Consider the following 15,212-nt stretch of genomic DNA (forward strand, 5'->3'; position numbering starts at 1 on the left):
TGAGAAAAATGGATCCAAGATAAGAAAGTTTCAGACTCGGTTATATTAGTTTGTCTACTAAAAAGCCTTAGCCTCCTAATAAAAAAAAATATATTCCTCTTTCAGATACTTTTGAAGGGATTAGTATCTACATTCTTCATTTCTTCACCATTCTTCACCATTCTTCAGCCTGTTTCTCACGTGGAGTACATTCTTTGGACCCCTTGGCTCGCTTGTTGATTGATTTTGACTATTTTTCCTTTTCCCTTGCCCCTGTAGATCTTGTTATCCTACAACCATGACTGAGTCGGAGAAGCAAGAAGGAGAGAAGCACACGGAGCTGCCGACAGCACAACATGCGTCCATGTCTGCCCCTGTGCCTTCTTCTCAGGACCCCGAGTCAGGTGTGGACCAATCGGTGATAGGCCCAGCATGGATGTACAAGCCACTATTCAAAATTGGCAAATGGGAGGCTCCCTACTTTGCCTCGCCGGATATGCAACTATATCTGGTGTCATTTGTCTGCTTTTTATGTCCTGGAATGTTCAATGCTGTCAGCGGTCTCGGTGGCGGTGGTCAAGTTGACGCCCACGATGTGAACAATGCAAACACTGCACTATACAGTACCTTCGCAGTAGTCGGTTTCTTTGCCGGCTCTATTGCCAATCGCATCGGTCTGCGGCTCACACTCTCCCTGGGTGGGTTCGGGTACTTCCTCTACGTTGCCTCGCTCCTCTCGTACAATATCAACCAAAACGCGGCCTTCCTCATTTTTGCCGGAGCTCTGCTCGGTGTCTGTGCTGGTCTGCTGTGGTGTGCTCAGGGTGCGGTCATGTTGAGTTATCCACATGAGCATGAGAAGGGAAAATACATTGCTATCTTCTGGGTGATTTTCAACTTGGGTGGTGTCATCGGTAGCTTGGTACGTTCACTTTGCACACTTTGAAATCCCATTTAATAATAAAAAAAAAAAAAGGAAAAGAAAAACAATATACTGATATCAACAGGTCCCTCTCGGTCAAAACATGCACTCCACTGCCGGCACCGTCAATAATGGCACCTACATCGCCTTCCTTGTTCTGATGGCTATTGGCTTCATTCTCTGCTGGTGCCTTGTCGATTGCAAGCACGTCAAGCGCAAGGATGGCTCGCGCGTTATTGTGATCAAGAACCCAACCTGGAAGTCCGAGTTTTTAGGTCTTTGGGAGACACTGATCCACGATTCATACATTATCATGATGTTCCCCATGTTTCTGGCCAGTAACTGGTTCTACGCATACCATTTCAACTCAGTCAATCTCGCCTACTTCAATGTTCGCACTCGCGCCCTGAACAGTCTTCTGTACTGGCTGATGCAGATGGTGGGCGCGTTCGTCTTCGGCAAGCTGTTGGATTTGAAGGGCCTCTCGCGTCCGTGGCGTGCCAAGCTCAACTTTGGCGTTTTGCTCGCGATCACCATGGGCATCTGGGGTGGAGGATATGCCTTCCAGAAGCGTTACACCCGCGAAACCGAGGGTCTCGGTACGGATTTCACCGACAGCGGCTACATTGGACCAATGTTCCTGTACATGTTCTACGGATTTTACGATGCAGCTTTCCAGACCTGCACTTATTGGTACATGGGTTCTCTCTCCAACAACAGCCGCAAGTTAGCCAACTTTGCTGGTTTCTACAAGGGAATCCAGTCTGCTGGCGCTGCCGGAATGTGGAGGTAAGCAACCCCTGCTCTCTCTCTCTCTCTCTCTCTCTCTCTCTCTCTCTCTCTACTCTTCCCCTAACTAACAAATGTTCAGTCTGGATGCACAGGAGACCTCATACATGGCCGAATTTGCCTCTTGCTGGGGTATACTGGTCGGTAGTATGCTTGTTGCCTCACCTGTGATTTTCTTCAAGGTCAAGGACAGCACTGCCGTCGAGGACGATCTGCGATTCTCCGACGAAACTGCCGCCGAAGTCCTGGGCCATACCAATGAAATGTCTGAGATGAATAAGCCTCACACAGAAAGCCAAACTCCTACCGAGACTCTCCGCGACTCCCATGAGGAGACTACTACCAAATAATGAATTGCTCGGCGAGGGACCCAACAATCCCTACCGGTCATCTGTATCACCACGCGGTCAATTTTTGATTTAAATCACCTTCTTCATTCTCACTACAGTTTGACGAAACATCTGCATTTACGAGGCGTGTGACTTTCTATACCCGCGAGACTCCCGGGCCACAACTGCGCCACGGGCCATGAGGATCATACTCAACAAATACTCAATGTCAGTCAACTCGGTTTCTTGATCTTGTACATTATCTAGTGTGGCTCTGCTTTGTGGGTGCCAGGGACTCTCATTTCGGGTGTACTTTAGGTCTACTATGGTTATGGGGAGTAGTCTATCTAAATGCGTACATATGTAACATCTCAAACTACAATGCCATTGAACATATTATCAATATTTAATCAGGTCCACCCATTGGCCTCTCTCACATTAGCGCACCAGACCCAGAAGCCTTGGTAGCCGTAGGCAACGGCACCGAAGACTGGGTGTGAGTCGCCGACTCGGGCCCAGTTGAGCCAGAATCCTGCTTCAGCTTCTTTTCTCCCTTGGGCAATTCCCAGCCATTCAGCGTACGGTTAAACAGCTGCAACGAAGCCTCTGGCTGATAATACGGCACCTCATGACCAGCTTCATAAATACGGGTGAAAGAGAAATTGCCGTACTCTCTGGTCGCGCCATACTCGACACCATCGACGAGGAAGGGCGCATAGCCCGCCTCCTGGAATTCCTTGCTGTGCTTGTAATTTGCCGCAAGGGAGATGGCCTCGCCGCCGAACCAGTTGCAGATGTAATCTGCGTCACCGTAGATAAGGGCGACGCGGACGGGGCGGGAGAGGATGTCTTCTAGGTCGTCGAGGAAGGTGGGCCAGACGAAGTCACCTGTTTGCTGGAAGGCGAAGTAGACTTCGTTGTTGGATTGCGTGTAGTTTAGATCGACACCCAAGGCGTTCATTACCGAATCTTTGGCGAGGTAGTTCGTATAGTAACCTTCTGGGGTTGGGTCGTCGCTTGGATGGCGGATGTCGTACGTGCCTCGGCCGCTGAAGGCGTAGTAAGGGCTCTCTGAGGTTCCGTAGCTTGTTAGTTGTTCTGGTAGATGTAATATGTAGTCGGGGTATATAGGTACAGTCTACATACCGACGTTGTCTCGACACATGTTGGCTGCCTCGGCGCAAAGTGCGAGGTCGGATACCGAGGTGCGGTTTGTAAACCTGCAGGTTCTGATTTGGTCCTGGCAACCGTTTGGCATTTCATTGGCAAATTTCATGTAGTTGTAAACTGTGTCGTTGATCTATATTCTTTGTCAGTGTGGAAGTATATCATTACATCTTTGATGACTTACAGCCTTGACGCCGTAGGTGTTGTTCACCGCAAACTCAGGGTAATACTTGGCTTGAATTCCTTCATCAATGATACCATTGATGATACCCAAGGTGTTGAAGTCGAGTTGGATGCCGTCCTGGGCGCCGCTGGCAATCTTAAGGTTCTCTTCATAGAAATGATCGAAGAACTGCCCAGGGTTAGACAATTCCAGCGAATGAAATAGGAGTCAGACAGGCAGTTGACTTACAGTAGGGCCATAATGTCTACAATAAGTCAGTAATGGATACATCAACAGATAATTTCAGAAGCATTAGAGTGAACTCACCCTCCATAACTTTCAGTCCACAGATTGAAGCTCTTCGACTTGATCTTCGAGTCCAGCTTGGGAAGACCACCTAGGAATCCCTGCAGGACTTCCCAGGTAGCTTTGGCAGCAAGTACAGTTGTATCAATTGCAGTGGCGTTGGTGACTGGATAGCGGCCATCAATACCTGCATATGAAGGGTCTTCATATGAACCCGTGATGGGATTAAGGGTGCCGGGGGCTTTTTCGGCGTAGGAGAAACCTGCGATTATATGAGCCAGATGTGTAGAAAAAGGAAAAGGAGAATAGAAAGATATTCGTACCGACACCCAGTGGCTGAGAGATGAATAACATATTGGAGACCTCACTCCACGAGTTCTTGTTGATATAAGATTCATTATGCTCGTTGACACCACAGGGACCCAATTCCTCGAACAATCCAATCAAGGAGTCACTACCCGGTCCACCATTTAACCACAGGGTAATTGGCGCATTTTCCGGGTCATGGCGAGCCTCGAAGAACCAGAAGAAAGTGTGCTCTGTTGGAGAGAGGTCCACATAACCCGCATAAGAGTTGACACCCGGGGTGGTTTCACAAACACCCTCTTTGCCAGGCTCTTTATATCGAATAGTGACATTATTAGCCGTCTTGATAGTCTTCACACCTGTTGGATGCTCGGGCAGCTGGCGGCGGAAAAAGGCCTCTAAGCTCTCCGAACCATCCTCCGATGGCACCACGAGCGCCGCTACAGCCGGCAGTAATGGAATCCAGTGGGAGACACGCATAATGGGTTACTTGTTACGAGTGAAGATTACAGGGTTATTTGGGGATACTTATAGTCCCAGAATTATAGTCCCAGAAGAGGGGAAAATAAACCATGATAAGGAATTATTTCACGCTATTGGGGGAACTAAGCCGGGGATTTCATCGATCTCCGTTGGAGCTCCGGGGGGGAAGGTCGCATCGTTTTTAAGAGGGGAAAAGAGTCAAAGCTCCACTCGGGGATTCGACGTCAATTGAACGAGGAAAAAGATCGTCGCTAGACTGTACAGTTGTACGGCCCTGCGGGCTGTGTCTCTAAACAGCAGGCATCTCAATTGGCCAAGAGCTGTTGTACGTTGTACTTCCTAGGCAACAAGACAAGGATCCTTCAACGCAGTATGACGTGATATGTTTACGGTCTGATTCTTTTGGAAGATACTATTAAAGTACTTATTCGAACAGGACATGCTTAACAGAACAATCTATGTAGTAGCGGTAGCATCGATAACGCCCAGAGCCATGATAGTAGATAATGAGTCTGGTATCAATGACCTCCAGCCTGGAGGCTAAGTGAGTGTGAGATCACGCGAAAGATGGAAGGATGTACTTGACAATAGAAGGACTGTAGATTGTAGTCACAGTAAACGATTTGATAGCTTGGCTTCCTGACTAGGTTGCGGCAGTCCCGGCCAAGCTGACAATACCAAGGTGTGTTCCAAGAGTCTTTCCTAAGTAGGAAGGTCTATAACACCGGTAGACTTGGAAATTGAGTTTTGAAGTCGGCTGACCAAAAGCTTAGATGTATTACTTTGTGTTCTTTAAATAAACAGTGCAACCTTTGGAATTCAAAGACGATGGAGAGAGAACGAGAGAAGTGAGGGGAAATCATCAATCAGGTAATGTGGATGCAAACTAACCAAACAAGACAAATCAAGCAAATCAAGCAAACAAATTAAACAAATTAAACAAAGTAACCAACTTTGGGAAATATCCATGATAACTAGTGCATGTTAGTGCATGTTAGTGCATATTAGTGCATAGATTGTCCTACGTGATCCAGTGCATGTAGCACTATGTAAATAGGATGTTGCTACTTGTACGTTAATACAGAATGTGTGAAAGCCTGAGGCACTTGAAGTCAATCGTATTATAGATGTCTCTACATAGTGTACATACTCCGTCCTCCGTACTCCGTATCAGGTCCCGAAATGGACCGCTTCTAGAGTTGCCGATCTCGCATATCATTTCCCATTCCCTCCTTTCGTTTAGAAATAAAATAAGAAGTTCGGGTACAATATGGAGTGTAAGGCTATCACGAACTGCCCTATGTTGTACGGAGTACCTCATGCCTTACCACATCACGCCAAGTCTCGTATTTTGCCACGTCTCCTAATACATGTAGATGAGCCCTACTTGGTACTCCGTAGAGCCCTAGAGGATGTCTCTTTCGTAAAAGGGGAAACATACCTAGGAACTAAAACCGGATAAACCATTGATCCGAAATTAAGTGCCGTGGTCTCAGACTCCTCGATCTCCCAAAAGTTGTTGTGATTTGATTCAATTTCGATACATTGCCGGGTGGTCATTGGCTGATTTGGGGGATGTCAAGTGGAAACGTTGCCGACGTGGACCCTCCACCACGTAATAACCCCCATAACCAAAAAAAGAAAGAAAAAGAAAGAAAAAAGAAAGAAAAGAAAAGAAATTAAAGAAATTAAAGATGTCCAACATATTTTCCTCTCTTTCATCTCTTTGTTCAAAGGGGCCATAAGATACCCTTCTCCCTGTTTTGACATATATGTGTTTCACTGGACCTATTTAAAAAAAAGTAAGTCAGTTCCACCTTTCTATTGATTTCTCTCTCTAATCCCATATAAAGTAGTACCTTGCATATCTACACCAGCCATCCTCAGTCCAGATCTTCACCATGACTAAAGCCATGGGCTGGTTGCAATTGTGATTTTATAAATGGATAGGGGCTATTACACCAAAACTTCAAAAGTTTCGTTTAATTTGCAACTTGGGGCATTTTATCTCTAAAGTGTGCAATCATCGGCTTATACTCGGGCCACTGCGAACGTGTAATAGATCATGGATACGCCGGAGTCTTCTGTTCACACGCCCGATATTGAGAAGCAACCGGACACTCAGAAAACATCCAGTCCTTACCCATCCCATCCCCTTGCCCAACTCCAGGGCCCGTTTGAGGAATCAATTATCGAAACGACCGATCGTTCTAAAACTAATTGGATCGTTGACATTGACGCGCAAACCCGCCGACGTGACCTATTAGAGAACGATGAATACGAGCGGCTTTGTGGGCGAAAATGGCGCCAAAGGGCCTCTGAAAAGTGAGAGAAGTTGTACTCCTATCAAGTGGATGGACTGAACTAACCATACAGGTACCATCCATTTTGGAAATTGATCTCCCAAATGACTTTCGGAGTCCACCTCTTAGCCAAGAGCCTGGCAAAATCCGAAGCCTCAGTCATGAAGATTCTACAGAAACATGTGAATGAGTTGGATGGCTTCTTGGAAAGGACCACTGAAGACTTCTTGATCATCCGACTAGATGTTCGCACGCGAATTCAGTATCTCAGCCTACCGCTGGGAAACCTTGACGTCTTCGATGAGATGCTAGAGGACCGGAATTTCCGGCTATCAGTTGTCGCCTATAATGATCAGATTGAACATGCCATTGAAAGATTCACCCTGGCCGTCACAGACTGCCTGAAGGACCTACAAAAGGCAAAGGAGGCTATGGGCGCACTGTGGTTCTACTTCCGGGAACTCACGGACGGGGACTGCTTCAAGTCCGAGAGCCTCAAGGCTTTCCACCAGGCCATGATGGACAATATGGAAGGCTGGATTGTCGCAATCTCAAAACTTCGTCGACGGGGCACTGCTCTTCAGAAAGCCCTGACCCAACTTGGCTTGGCGACTACAGAAATGCAACGACGGGTGGGAATAGCCAGTAGGAAGGATGTGGTGAGTTGACAGACCTTGATTTTCCGATTCCAGCGCTAATGGTCACAGCGATCGTTTGTTAAACACACCAGCAACACTGTGAATCGAAACAAGTCGGTCAAGCAAAGACTCTTTGCTAAAAAACGGCCCACATCCGAAAAGCCTCTTCCTCGGGATCCATTATCGAAGCCAAAGAGGACAAGGACACCAACGGCCTCCAAGCAGTTTGAGAGTGCCACAGTTAAAAATCAAACCGACACCCCTGCGGATCCACCCATCCTGGGCGATGGCATTCGGCGCAGGATCATGAGTCGGGCCAAATCATGCAGTGCTCTTATAGCAGAAGCCGGCGCAGGCGCCGGCAACGAAGCCCCACCTCCCCTTCCATCGACATCCGGAAGGCTCAAACGCAAGCTCTCCAAGCCCTTCCTACCCAAACGGTCTGCCAGCGAGAAAATCAACTCGGCCCAATGTCGACCGAAAACAGCACCTTCACAACCCTCACGACTCTCACGCACCATCTCCATAGAACAGCTCCGGGCATTCTGCACCACCCCGCGCCCGCGAACTGGACAATCCACAGCCCAATCGCCCATGCAAGCGCGACAGGAAGCCCACGACCGACTCACGAATGGCCGAGAGACCATGAAGGAGCAGATATCCCAGTTCCTCAAGACGGACCGCGTGGTCGAAGCCTGGGATAGCGTATCCAAAACCGCATGCTGTACACTCCCGATTGCCAAGGCGAAAGATTGGCCCAGCAGCATATTCCGAACCAAGTCTTCTACTACCCTGGAAAATAAGGTCAACGACACCAGTCTCTCCGGGCCGGATCTGGACAGGCAGATGTCCTGGGTACAGGAGACATTCGAGGTATTACCTACATACTCGTTCAAAACCAAACCCGACATGTCGCCCCGGATCCATGTTTTATCGGTGCAGATGACCCACGAAGACACCAATGGGGCTGAGAGAGAGGCGAGTTTGGATTTGAAAAGTGAAATCCGGTCGAGTATCACCGCGTTACCGGCTTTGCCATCCGTCCCGGCTTATGGTAGGAACTTCGTATATTAATAATTGTTGACTTTATTATAAAGACTACATTGTGGCATCTAGATTGACTAGTCAAGGTTGAGGGAGTATCTATGAAAGTGTAGTACATCATCACTCGACTCAATAGAGACAATAGAATTATAGAGAATGAGACCGAATATGCACATGTATTTAATTTTTATTTGATATTTATAGTATAATATAATATAATATGCAAGATATAATAATAGAATAATAGAATAATACTTATAAGGACTATAACTACCTAGGTATATAGTTACTCCATACGTACACTAAGTGTTCACGTGCGTCAGCCCTGCCCCAACTGCGCCACGCAGTCTTCCTCTTTTTCACTTTGCTTTTTCTTTTCTTTTCTTTTTTCTTTTCCTTTTTCCTTTTTAATTCGAATGACTCTGCTGTACTCTCTTTAGTTCTCCTCTAAAATACTTGATTCAAAATTGCCAAGTACTGGTACAACAGTCACCATACAAAATAAGGCGGCGAGACAAGTCACAGTACCTTTCCCCCCAAACTGCAGCCTAAAGTGCCAAGGACCCACCGCTCTCACCAGCCTCCCATTGACGTCGAACATCTCACATCCTTGAAGATTGGGTTCTTCTTCTTCCTCTTCTTTCTTTTTTCCCAATTTATCCCTTCTGTCGCAAATAATTAGCCCCTCATGCCAGTCCTATACCCTCGATACTGGTGAGTACACTGTGATGACCCGTCAAAAGACATATCGCTGATCCCTCACAGCTCTGGTTACTATCATGGCAATGACTGCTATTCTACCTGGGACTCTTGGGGTCGCTGGGTAGCGTTCGCCGTGATCGTCGGTGTAGCCTTCCTACTTTTCTTCAGTTTCGCGTGAGTCCTGCCCCATCTTCTCTTCCATTCGATCTCGATTTTAACAAGCCTTGTTTCAGATGCTTCAATGCACGCCGCCGCCGAAATCATGGCCAGCGCCCTATCACAGGAACCGGGTGGATGGCTCCTCCCCCCGGACCTCCTCCGCCAAACCAACCCATCTATCAACAACCTCCCTACGGCGACCCTTACTACCAGCAAAATGCGCCCCCTCAATACAGCCCGAACCCTCAGCACCACGGCTACTTTGGTGCCCAAAACGCATCACCACAGCAGCAAGGCATCGAGTTGCAGCAGCCTCCGAATGCGTACGGTACCAACGGATATGCGCCGCCACCTGGCCCACCGCCCAATGGTCGCAAGGACTAAACTCATACGCATCTTTTCAAAGCTTAATGAGCATGGTTTTTAAGATCTTCCGATGTTGCATATATCCCGATAAATGTGCCGGAAGGTAATGGTTTACGGCGTTGTCAATTGCGAAATATGTTCTTCTTTTTATTTGATCGCATACCCGCGTGGGTGGATGGATGGATGGTTTTTTCTTTTTTCGCCTACTACTTAATGCTTCCTCGTGTCTTCCATGTCATATCTAACTGAAGTTCAGCTGAGTTCAAGCATTTAGTCTGTCTGAGATCCCTGAAAAATGGGACTTGGGTTATGAAGTTCTAGGTTCTTTCTCGTACAGTTCTCTCTAATGATACTTGTACATCTTGAACGGCCAAATGGACTTGAATTAAATAACCCAAATTAGAATTGTTCTTTCAAAGTAAACTGGCCATAATCGATTCACTGGGGCATCGTGTGCTTTGCCGATCGCCTGGTTTCAGAGCAAAAGGTCCAATTGGCAAATACTTTGAGATCGGGCCAGTTGAACTCGCCAATTCAGCTCAATTCTTATAAACCGGCCTCGCAGGTACATGAACATGTATTGCGATTGATATTTTGAGATTAGCGGGCTGATTAGTGCCCCAGGCACCCCCATCTCCGCCCTATATTCCCGCTCCGCTCTGCATTTTCCTCAATGCGACAACCTCATGGATATCGACGATATTCTCGCATCAGTGGACCGCGGTCCAGGTGCCAGCCTGGAGTCCGCAGCGCTGGACCACCAGTTGCTCACGCGCTTCTGGGTAGCCGAACGCGCCGTGTCGGAGGTACTACCGTGGCCGGCGCCACTGATGGAGCGCATAATGGACCGCGTGCGGATACAGGTACACACAGCACCTACACAGCAGCTACATACCAATACTCCCTAGAACGATCTCTAATACAATCCGACACCTACAGATCGAAACAATCGAAGATCTAGCCGCGTCGTCAGAAACAACCCTCCCAACAACCGCAAACACCCACAACCCCAACCTCAACCTCCGCCTCTCAATCCTCCAAACCGACCTCGCCCGCAGCCAATACATAGTGCGCAGTCTTTTACGAGCCCGACTCGCCAAAATAACAAAATACAGCATGCACTACCTAGTGCTGCTAGCCTCGCGCAACAAAAACCCCCTCGCCTCGCAGACACAATCAACCGCCTCCTCACAGAACCCCAACCAGCAGCCCGAGGACTCCGTGCCGGATATATCAGAGCTGACGGATCTCGCTCCGCTGTCCGAGCCGGAGACGTCGTTCCTGCATGCACACCAGACCCTTCTGGCTGGCCACTACGCGGGGTCGTTTATGGGGGCATTCCCGCGGCAGCTGAGGCGGTTGGATGATAATGCCGGTGGGACCAGTATGATCCAGGGGCCCGATTTGAAGGAGGTTGTTTTTGTTCGGTGTCTTGGTGCGGAGGTTCCGGTTGTTGTTGGTGGGGAGGAGGAGGAATATGAGACGGGAGTTACGATGCGGATGGGAGATGTTTGGGTTGTCAGATGGGAAGGGGTTAAAGGGGCTTGGGGGAGAGGGGAGGTGGAATTATTATGATTCTTTCGAGTCTTTGCTTTTCTTTTTGGGACTGGGGTTTGATATTCGACTTCATCATAGCGGAGTGGCGTTTGGGTTATTTTATGATATATTTCCTTATTTCTATGGGAGTTTGCTTCTACCGATGTAGATAGATTGAGAGATACTATGCATGTCCTGCCAAAGCAGTTTCCATTGGCCAGTAAACAAAATATCAAATCAGATGGGTTTCTACGGACATTTCATTTCTTTCAATCCCTTAAAAAGACGCCAATCGCTAAGCTCAGAGAAACGCAAAGCTCCTGAAAACACAAACACCGAGATGCGAGGACACCCCAGATCATAAAATCATAACAAGCCAGAGCAAATGAGTCCAGATCACCGAGATAGTCTGACTTTATGCGACATATCCATAGGTGGGTGGCTCTTCCGAGACTCGCTCCAGGTATTCGCGGTCAATCAGACTCTCAATCCGACGCTTGATCATGTTCACGTCTGGAACAAAGCGAGCGGAGAGTTGCGAAAGAGTCTCAGTCATTAGTTGAGAATGAGTAAGCGTTTTGCGTTGTCTGTGCCAAAGGTTAGTCTGTCAGATCATATAGGGATATATATGGAGAAAGGGACATACTTCATAATGCGGACGATGGCAGCTTCGATCGTACCGTTGCGCTCATCATTCATCTTCTTTTCAGTGACCTTGCGTTGATCTTGGTTCTCGACCTTGTTCGCACCGCCGCTGACAACTCCGATACGCACTTTCACAAAGGGGCTCTGGAAATCATGGTTGAAAAGGAAACGGTCCGTGGGCTTCACATCCTTGCTCATAGGGTCTTTCTTCAAAACCCGGGTCTTTGGGGCAACGGCGAGCGATTGCAAGTTGCGGGTTAGGTCGTGGTCTTGGATCCGGGTGCGGCTTTTGATTTCGTCATAGGTGAGGGCTTCGCCGTCTGGGATGTCGTTGAATAATAACAGGATGACCATGGCATATGTTGACACGTTGAGTTCATAACGCTGGACTTTGCCATTGGAACGTACGAAAGTGGCTCGAAGATCGCCAGTGCCCATGCTAGCTTGCCACGACAGTTTACGGCCGCTGTGCTTGTCGAGATAAAACCTCTCAAAGCTTTGCTTCAGTGTGTCAATCTCCCGTGGGAAAATGCAAGGCAATTGGACCATTCCCTCTTTGCTTGCCATTATTTCCATCGGCCACATGGTACTAGTGAGAACGTTGATCTCCAGGTCCACGGGTTTCTGGTCAGGGTCACCACCGCGCGCAATGTGTTCCTTGTAACTGGTGGTAAGATCTTCCGAAATGGTCATGTCCTTGAACATAGACTCAATGCGTTGGGTGAACTGGTTACCGACCTCCAATTTCATCTTGGAGATCATCTGTCTCTCTGCATCCATGCTGACAGAGCGTTTCATAAGAAGACGGCGTGATAGATGTTTCTTATAATAAGTCTCAAATAGATCCTTGTCCTTGATGTAGCGCAACAATGTGATACCATTGTCCAGGAGAACATCTACCTCGCTTTCTGTCTTTCCCTTAATGCCCTTCTTCAAGTTTTCATCGAAGAAGAGAGACAGATACTCAGAGTTCCGTACATTCATGTTGATGAAGTTGGCAAAGCTGGCTCCGATTGAGCCTTGCATGCCCTGGTCGGAGGCGAAGGCGTTCTCCCAAATGTTATCGAATTTCCGCTTGAGGCCAAGGATGTCGTCGACCCAGCGGATTGCTGACACTGTTTGCTGATTCTGAGGCTTTTCCTTATCTTTGCCCTTCTCGGGCTTTTTCTCTTTTTCGCCATCTTTGTCTGCCGACTGCCCTGGGGCTTGCGGTAAGAGTATAGACGAAGCATTGATTTCTTTGCCCATTTCCACAATCCGTTTGTTGACCATGTTCGTCAAAGCTTGCTTCTTTTTGTCGACTCTTTTATTGAGCATGTAAACATTCCGTAGCCCTTCCAACTGATCGTGATCCAGCATGCGTCGGACACCAGTTCCCTTGAGATTGACGACTTCGTCAATATTGCTCCGGATCAGCTGCTCGTCAAGCAACTCCAGGACCTTAGGCTCTGTTGTGACCGACAACATATAGCGGCATCGCTCTTCTTCTTCAGTGATCCGTTGGGTCGCGAGTCGGCAAAACGTGGCAGCGTCTCCTATTTCCAACAGCCGTTGCCCTTCTGCTTGGTAGAACTCCTTACTCGTTTCGAGAAAGGCTGGTTCAAACTCGGTTAGATATAGCTTTGAACTTTCCTCCTCTGTTGCAGTTTCGTAGAGGCCCTCCAACATTTGTATGCAATGCCGAATGAGGGGCCGCTCAATGATGTGGCCAGAACGTTCCAGTTGGATCATAAACAGTATGGTGGATTCGAGCAGATCCATGACAGTCAAAGCGGAGCCGGCGCGGACGGGGGCTCGTAAGATATGGTCTCGGAATAGAGCCATGCAGGCAACGTAGATGGGTGGGTGAGTACGGCTTGCTACCATACGGTCCTGCGCAGGAAGTTAGAGCATTATAGAAATACCATAGAGTGTAAAAGAACTCACCATGTACATAAGAACATCGGTAACCATGCCCATGCCCAATTGATGATCTTCCCAAGCATCCTTCAAGACAGTGAGGAACTTCTCCCCCGCCTCCCTCCTCTCACTCGACTGGTCCTGCGCATCGGTGGATTTTTGCGCCCGCACTAGGCTCGAAGAAATTGAATCAGTAACGAGGGTTCGGACGTTGGTTTTCAGCCAGTCCTGCTCCAGTTGCTTGACTTGTTCGTAGAGATCAGGAGCCCGCATCATCAACACGATCTTGTAGGCATGACGGTAGATCTCTTCGAATGCCAGGGTCGAGGCATTTTTGGTATTAATTTCAGTCAACGATGATGAGAGCACCGTCCATATAGAGTCGAAATCTTCGGTATTGGCATGGGAGACTCCCTAGAAGTATAACTAGTTAGCGGATAGCTTCATAGTATTGACCCCGCCGCTCAACGAACCCTTCGGGGAGCTCGAATCTTGTGACGAGCCCTCATTGCTGCCATATTGAAGGCCACAGAAAAACCAAGAGAAAGTGAGTAAATAGAGAACCCAAGGAGAAAAAAAAAAAAGGTCGAAGAAGAACTGCGCTCTTCTCTCCGCGGAGGCCAACCCCGGAAATTCTAAAGTTCCGTCTGTCGCTGACCGAGCATCGTCATTTCAGTGATTTTCTTTTCCATCCGAATAAGTCTCCCTTTTGCCTTGCAAATTTCTCTATATCTTTTGAAGTTCTTTCTCAGATTCTAAATACCTGTATACCTCTACACACACTATCACCATGCGCTCTTTCACCTCGGGTCTCCGCCCATTGAATGCTCTTGTGTCGCAAGCACAATCATCCACTACTATTGCACGCGCACAATCCTCACGCTTCCTCTCGACACAATTCCCATCTCTACGCTCAGCTCGCCCGTCATCTATTCTCCCTCAATCGCAGCGTATCCTTGCCCAGACCCAGCTGCGATACAACTCCCACGCTCCTCGCCCTCTCACTGAATCACCAAAAAGCCAGGCGGAGCAAGAGGCTGAATGGGAAGCACAGAACCAGGAGCGTCGCAAGAACGAGGAAGCCTACCGCATTACATTCACCTGCAAGCCGTGTGGTCATCGCTCTGCGCATCGCATGTCCAAGCAAGGCTACCACCGTGGAACTGTCCTTATCCAGTGTCCCTCATGTGACTCGCGCCATGTCATGAGTGATCACCTTGGTGTCTTCTTCGAAAAGAAGACAACCCTGGAAGATCTGTTGAAGGAGAAGGGTCAGACATTGACCCATGGACATACGGATGGCAACTTGGAATTCTGGGAGGATGGGTCTGTGAAGAGTTATGACCTGGAGGGTAAGGAGATCCTGGGAGCACGCAATGATGATAAGTCGGCTTGAGTTCATTTGTAGTGAAAGTGAGTGAAAGTGAGGTTCCTACATAGATTCCATAGATTCTTTGTGGATTTGATGCATATCAG

General features: G+C 48.2%; 7 protein-coding genes across 7 annotated transcripts; 5 read left to right on the forward strand and 2 right to left on the reverse strand.

Annotated features, from left to right (window-relative positions):
• Positions 1-277: 277 nt before the first annotated feature.
• On the forward strand, positions 278-2,040 carry N7489_010978 (unc-93 family MFS transporter; the record flags this gene model as incomplete). Its single annotated transcript, XM_056716727.1, has 3 exons — positions 278-901; positions 987-1,690; positions 1,773-2,040. 3 exons carry the CDS (start codon positions 278-280, stop codon positions 2,038-2,040), a joined length of 1,596 nt encoding a protein of 531 aa, XP_056564349.1.
• Positions 2,041-2,452: 412 nt separating this feature from the next.
• Positions 2,453-4,441, reverse strand: N7489_010979 (uncharacterized protein; the record flags this gene model as incomplete). The annotated part of the gene is made up of 6 exons (XM_056716728.1): positions 2,453-3,090; positions 3,166-3,319; positions 3,371-3,538; positions 3,599-3,614; positions 3,677-3,917; positions 3,979-4,441. The coding sequence occupies 6 exons, from the start codon at positions 4,439-4,441 to the stop codon at positions 2,453-2,455; spliced, it is 1,680 nt and encodes a 559-aa protein (XP_056564350.1).
• A 2,068-nt stretch (positions 4,442-6,509) lies between these two features.
• On the forward strand, positions 6,510-8,459 carry N7489_010980 (uncharacterized protein; the record flags this gene model as incomplete). Its single annotated transcript, XM_056716729.1, has 3 exons — positions 6,510-6,769; positions 6,821-7,406; positions 7,455-8,459. 3 exons carry the CDS (start codon positions 6,510-6,512, stop codon positions 8,457-8,459), a joined length of 1,851 nt encoding a protein of 616 aa, XP_056564351.1.
• A 658-nt stretch (positions 8,460-9,117) lies between these two features.
• Positions 9,118-9,674, forward strand: N7489_010981 (resistance to Congo red protein; the record flags this gene model as incomplete). The annotated part of the gene is made up of 3 exons (XM_056716730.1): positions 9,118-9,143; positions 9,195-9,305; positions 9,365-9,674. The coding sequence occupies 3 exons, from the start codon at positions 9,118-9,120 to the stop codon at positions 9,672-9,674; spliced, it is 447 nt and encodes a 148-aa protein (XP_056564352.1).
• A 668-nt stretch (positions 9,675-10,342) lies between these two features.
• On the forward strand, positions 10,343-11,231 carry sld5 (putative GINS DNA replication complex subunit Sld5; the record flags this gene model as incomplete). Its single annotated transcript, XM_056716731.1, has 2 exons — positions 10,343-10,519; positions 10,596-11,231. 2 exons carry the CDS (start codon positions 10,343-10,345, stop codon positions 11,229-11,231), a joined length of 813 nt encoding a protein of 270 aa, XP_056564353.1.
• Positions 11,232-11,607: 376 nt separating this feature from the next.
• On the reverse strand, positions 11,608-14,254 carry N7489_010983 (cullin family protein; the record flags this gene model as incomplete). Its single annotated transcript, XM_056716732.1, has 4 exons — positions 11,608-11,779; positions 11,839-13,709; positions 13,764-14,150; positions 14,210-14,254. 4 exons carry the CDS (start codon positions 14,252-14,254, stop codon positions 11,608-11,610), a joined length of 2,475 nt encoding a protein of 824 aa, XP_056564354.1.
• Positions 14,255-14,526: 272 nt separating this feature from the next.
• On the forward strand, positions 14,527-15,132 carry N7489_010984 (DNL-type zinc finger protein; the record flags this gene model as incomplete). Its single annotated transcript, XM_056716733.1, has 1 exon — positions 14,527-15,132. One exon carries the CDS (start codon positions 14,527-14,529, stop codon positions 15,130-15,132), a length of 606 nt encoding a protein of 201 aa, XP_056564355.1.
• Positions 15,133-15,212: the final 80 nt, after the last annotated feature.

The sequence above is a fragment of the Penicillium chrysogenum genome (assembly GCF_028827035.1).
Source record: "Penicillium chrysogenum strain IBT 35668 chromosome Unknown utg000005l_segment0_segment0, whole genome shotgun sequence".
In the NCBI taxonomy this organism is placed as follows: Eukaryota; Fungi; Ascomycota; class Eurotiomycetes; order Eurotiales; family Aspergillaceae; genus Penicillium; species Penicillium chrysogenum.